Source organism: Sminthopsis crassicaudata, chromosome 6 (genome assembly GCF_048593235.1).
Source record: "Sminthopsis crassicaudata isolate SCR6 chromosome 6, ASM4859323v1, whole genome shotgun sequence".
Taxonomy (NCBI): domain Eukaryota; kingdom Metazoa; phylum Chordata; class Mammalia; order Dasyuromorphia; family Dasyuridae; genus Sminthopsis; species Sminthopsis crassicaudata.
Genome location: NC_133622.1, coordinates 138,315,177 through 138,321,201, shown reverse-complemented (window position 1 = coordinate 138,321,201; position 6,025 = coordinate 138,315,177). Strand labels below are relative to the sequence as shown.

The following is a 6,025-nucleotide window of genomic DNA, read 5'->3' as shown; positions in this document are numbered from 1 at the left end:
CCGGGTACGCCCATACTCAAGCATATGCGCGCGCGTGTTCTCCCTTCAGCTTCCACATTTCCACAAGGTTGAACTCTCTAAAAGGTAGGCCCAATTTGCAACTTCTCAGTCAGCGGCTCACGTTCGTTCTTCCTACGTCATTTGCCGTTCCACCAATCAGCACCCGGCAGATCACCGCTCCTTAGCTGCGTGCCTACCACCGATCCGCCTCCCCGAGATACTCGAGCCCGGTGACTGAAAGCGTCCTAGATCGCGGCGCAGGCGCAGTAGCAGTCAGAGTCCCCTCCGTAAGCCGAACGTACGCTGCTTGGAAACAGAATGGTGCTGGAGAGCGTGGCCCGCATCGTAAAGGTGCAGCTCCCAGCCTACCTCAAACGTCTTCCAGTCCCGGAGAGCATTACCGGGTTCGCCCGACTCACAGGTAAAAAAACTGGAGGACTATGTGCGTGTATTATCTATATGAGGGGAGGGAGAGATGGAGATTAACTGTCTTAATTTTTAAATATAGGCTTTGTCCCCACTAACAATCGACCTGCCCTCTACCACTGAGGGGAGGGGAAGAGGGAATGGAGCACGCTCGGGGGCGGGCTTTCCTCGCGAGACCATGTGTTGCTCTGGGAAGTGGAGTGATTTAGGGCTCTTGCGCCTGCGCGTATTGCTGCATCATTGCCTATAGAGCTTGTTTTCTTAGACCTCTACACTCCGAGCCGGGTTCACCCTGTGGGGCTCGCAAAGTTTCCCCCTTGCGGGATCTTTGGGTACCGGCTCTTCACTGACGAGTTGACTTAAGCTGCCTTCAAGGCTTTGCCTGCCCCTCCCCTTTCCGTTGGGTCTTGGCTAACTGGACTTAGATAATTTAAGGATAAAAAGGTGCACCATCACTAAAAAAAAGTTCAACTAGAATGGCCTGCATTGGCTGTAGTGTGGGAGTAATCCCGAACTCTGGTACGGTCCTTGTGTGGGGCTTGAATCTAAAAGTGAAAGTGTGGAATGGAACTGAGTGACTCGATTAGAAGGATTCTTAAGCTCGATTTTTTTTTTTCTTTTTTGGTGGGGGTGGCAGTTGTGTGGTTTTTTAAATGCTTTAGAAATGTACAGAATTACAAAGAAATCAGTTACATTGAAATTCAATTAGCACATTTTTCTTTTTTCTTTTTTTTTTTTTTAACTCTATGAACCTTTGTCTAGTATTTTCTTCATTTTGATGAAAGTACAAAGACTTAACTATTTAGTGGGTGAGAGGTTCTTTTATTATAAAAATTCTTAATTTTGTGTACTGTACTTTGGCAGGCTAATAGACTTCTTATCAAACTAGTATTTTAAAATTTACTAGTTACATAGGATTACAAAGAAAACTAGGCATAGTGTTTCAATTATATTATGTAAACATTTAAAAACTCACAAAATTAACCTTTTGTATTGAAACTCAAGATCACTTTAGTTTTTTTTTTAAATAGATTTATAAGTATTGTTTTTCTTTTAAAGTAGCTAGATTCAGTTACTTCCTCTTTATAGTGTAACAAATAGTATAGAGGAGTTTTTTGTTTTGCTGATTTTGTTTTAGTTTTTAAAAATTGAAATTAAGGACTTGACTAGTCTGTTCACTTCAAAGTGTGTTTGATTAAATTGTAAAGTATTTTCTTGAGTTAATTTATAATAGGTTAATTTTCCTGATGGATAGGTAGTTTTAAAATTTTTATTAAAACTTTTTTTGTTTTTTATTGCCTTCATTTCTAAATACATTCCTTCTTCCCTACTCAGCAAGCCATCTTTTTAAACTAAAATATTAACAAAGAAAACAAGAAAAAGCAGTTCAAACAAGCCCACACAAAAACATCGTTTGACAATATGTGCAACATTTTACACAAATAGTAGCCAGAATTTCTTTGGTTAAGGTCTACAAAGTACTTTACATATCTTATCTCATTTGATCCTCATAATGATGAGGTTAGTGGCAGTCAGAGTTGTTAAAATCCTCTTATGGTCGGGGCAGAGGTTCTTCTTGAAAGAATTCATGAAACCCTGAATTATTAATTGTCAAGAATGAAAGTTTATTCTTGGTCAGGAAGCCAGTTCTGCTAAGAGACTGACTTCTTTAGTGGCAAAGTCCTATTAGGTAAATGGAGGCTGATACTGAGAAGAGAATGCATTCTTGGGCAGGATCCTAGCAGCTGAGCAAGCTGCTTTAGACATTCTGCAGAGTGAGTTTAGAAAAGAGTGAGTTTAGAAAATGCCCTTTAAAAGGAGTCTTGAGGCTTCAGAAAGCCAAGATTCCCAGGCCTAGATGCTTATCAGTATCCCTCCCAGATCTCCTATTGGCATTAACAACACTTCAAAGGTTTGCTTTTTGGCCAAGATTTCTAATTGAATCAGAGTCTGGCATCCCCGAAAGATAATTTATCTGGGGGGAGACACCAAAAGGAATCACAGATCATAAGGGAACACAATTTCAGAGTGATAATCTTAAAGGGAACAGTTTCCCTCCCCCTTCAATACCATTCTTTCCAGATAAGTGCTCACATCTTACTGACTATATATATCACATCTCACTGATTATATATTGACCAGGATATTCCATCGCTCTCAAAAATTTTCAGTGACTGCTTCTATCTACAAAATATAATTCAAACAACCTGGCATTCTGTGACTCCACAAGTTGGCGCTAACCATTCTTTAATTCCTTATTTCATATTTTTCTCCTTTACATACTCTAAATAGCCATATACTGTTCCCTTAAACACTCTACACTTTGCCTAGGGTGTCCTTCTGTTATTTCTGCCTGTTGAAATCTTAACTTCCGTGAAACCTGACATCTCTCTTCTTCCTCATACTCTCATAACCATCTTTGTATTATTATTTTTTTCTTTGCAGAGGCAGTTGGGGTTAAGTGACTTGCCCAGGGTCACACAGCTAGGAAGTGTTAAGTGTCTGAGGCCAGATTTGAGCTTAGGTCCTTCCCATTTCAGGGCTGTTACTCTATCTACTGTGCCACCTGGCTGCCCCATCTTTGTGTTTTTCATACACTTAATAATCTTTCTTGAACACTTAAGTGTTTGAATTTCCCATTTGTTTAGTGTCTGGAAGTAGCCATTGTTTTATGACCACTTTGATTTTCAAGTAGACAAATTAATTTTGGTAAAAAGACAGTTTTTACTGACATTTTTGTACAGTATATCAAAGACTTAGAAGTCTGTGTAGCCTCTGTGAAACTTCTTCAATGTGGAAGTTACTTTGTGGTATTAATTTTGTGAATAAAGTGGACTTTGTCTAGCAACTTTTTTTTCACCATTGAATTCTTTTTAAAATGTTCCAGGGACATAAATCCTGCTACATTTTCCATGTGTCCTTTCTTCTCATGTTAACATCACACAGTATTTTTCCAGTCACATGCTCTCTCATCATGATGCTGCATTTCCTAGTAAACATACTGGTATTCTTGATTACAAAGTGTATTTAAGTACTTAAACAGAACTTATCTGTATCCAGGAAGACTAGAATGAATTTATTGCAATTACTGGATTTGATTTTTTTTTTTTTTAAACTCATCTGAATAGGTCCTCTAACACTTAAAAACTGTTTTGACTGAAGCTGGAAAACAGTATAGTGCTAGATTTCAAACACGGTGGTTAAATTGAGCTTCTTTGCAAAGATTTGTTGCCTTGAACCATAAAGTGAGGTAGACACTGTGTATCCCCAGGGATACAATAACAATCTAAGACCTTAATATGGTATGCTAGTAGTTCTCTCAGACTGGATAGAGTGACACTCCTTGGGGCTGTCAATGTTCATATTTTGTTTTTTTATTTGTATTGTACTAAATAAGAGTTTTATCTAGTGAAATTATCTGTTGACAGTCTAGTGCTGAATTATCTGATTGAGTCAAAACCAGTTAGGTAGGTGATTTCATCTATATAGGTTCTTTCTTTGTTAGTGTAGATTGTAATCTTTCTATATATTCTAATTCTATGCAAGTCTTATTCTATTTTTTTTCCCCTGGAAATCATGGAACCACAGTATCATAGTATCATTAGAGCTAGAAGGTACCTTAGAGGTCATCAAATCCAATCCCCTCATTTTATAAATGAAACTGAAGCCCAAAGAAGTTAAATGACTTGTAGCACAACTAGTGTCAGGCAATATCTGAACTCATGATTTCTTAACTTTTAATGCCAGAGAGGCATTCTTCTGTTTTCTTACATATATTGATAACAATGTAGCACTTGGATAGCCCATCTGTTTTCTCAGTTAAGCCTATCCAAATTCTCATGTGCTCCCATTTTTTTAACTTTCTGGTGAAGAAACTGTGTCCATTTGGTGTTAAGTTTTGGTTCTTTTTGTGGTGAAACTTATTTTTTTTTTCATTTAATTGAGAGTAGCTCACTTGAAACCCATTCCTCTCACCTCCTTCTCTGTTTATTCTTAAATTAAGCCAACAAGCAGTTATTTCCCTTTCCTCTGGGCACCAAAGAATTATCTCTATTTCCCTAAGGTTAGATCCTTTTTGGATCCTATATCCTTTCACATTTTTTTTTTTTTTAAATCCTTTCACTTTCTCCAGAATTTTGTTCTGGGAGTCATTCCCTCTTCCCTAGTCATCAGTATCTTTATGACTGCTGCCTCCCTACCATCTGCTTATAAAAATATTCTAGGCTCACCAATCCTAAAAAACCCTTCTCTTGTCCCTTTCATCCCATCTACCTGCAGTTCTATCTTTCTATGTATCTGATGTTTCCATTTTTTTGCTAATCATCTATTTTCTTCTCAAACTATACTCTCAATAGTAACCAATAATGTCATAATCACAAATTTCAGGGGCCATTTTTCAGTTCTTCACTTTTGCTGCATTTGATCATCCTAATTTACAGGATATTTAAGATTCTTGCTTCAGAGACTTCACACTCTTGGGCTGTCTTCTTAGTTTTGTATTAAATTAAAAAAAACTATTTTAAATTTATGGAATAAAACATTTCTATAACAATATAATAAAAAGATGATTGTACATGAAGCTGCAAATCTACTGTGTACAATTTACTATTCCTTTTAAATAAATGACAAAGTTATCATGTGAATTTCTTTTTTTCTCTTTACTGTTGCCACCTTTCACCCTAGAGATGGCTACCATTAGACACAAATTGTGTGTATGTGTAAAGTTATGTGCATTTTTATTCCTCATTTCTTTTTCTGGATGCAGATAATGTTTTTCTTTGTGTCATTTATAGCTATTTTTGCTATTTATAATACTCAGAATGACTTGGTATGCTCAAAATCTTCATATGGATGTTCTCCAGGATAAAATAAGAGATCAGAAAGAGCCTTTTCTCCTCTTTACTTTCTTCTTTGGTAATTTCCTTTATTCCCACAGCTTCAACTACCATCTGAGTATAAGTGACTTCTAAATATGTATCTTTAATCCTATGCTTTTCTCTCCATTTTTGTTTTTCCCCCCTTCTCTAAGTTTAAAAGCTCTATCTCAAGCTGGTTTTAAGACAACAGAACCTGGACATCTGACTTTTACCTTGCACTCATAAAGCAAACATTGTGTAGTGTATGAGAATTAACTTTGATGTCAAGATGGTTTAAAGTCCAGTCTCTTGCACATATTAGATTTGTGATCCTGAGCAAGCGACCTGATCTTCTAATTCAACTTTTTAAGACTAAGAACTGTTGAATAAATAGTTGCTGATGTACATTAGTAAAAGGGGTTTACTTATCAGAGTTACATGTTGCAGTAACCCTGCACTAATGAAATTGGCCCCAACAAAAGCCAAGCAAATCTAAAAACCACAAACTTAACCTTATCCATAATTTACCTTTATTATTTCCTCCCTAAACATGATGTTGCTGATTTCACTATTTTTCTTTCAATTTCACAATTATAGACTATCATTATTCAAAGGAACTTCAGAGTTAATCTAATCCATTTGGACTAGTGTTTGGAAAACTATTCCCTATCTACAACCAAAATGTCTGAAAAATGGCCATTAAGGTTTTGTTTAAAGACTTCCCATGGAAGATGTTGGAATAC

General features: G+C 36.7%; 1 protein-coding gene across 1 annotated transcript in view; it reads left to right on the top strand.

Moving 5' to 3' along the window:
* The first annotated feature begins 254 nt into the window (after positions 1–254).
* Positions 255–6,025, top strand: part of CISD2 (CDGSH iron sulfur domain 2) — a 20,533-nt gene continuing 14,762 nt past the window's right edge. Inside the window, exon 1 of the mRNA XM_074273793.1 lies at positions 255–421. Within this exon, the coding sequence (XP_074129894.1) occupies positions 319–421 (103 nt within the window). The 5' untranslated portion in view covers positions 255–318. The remainder of the gene's footprint in view (positions 422–6,025) is intronic.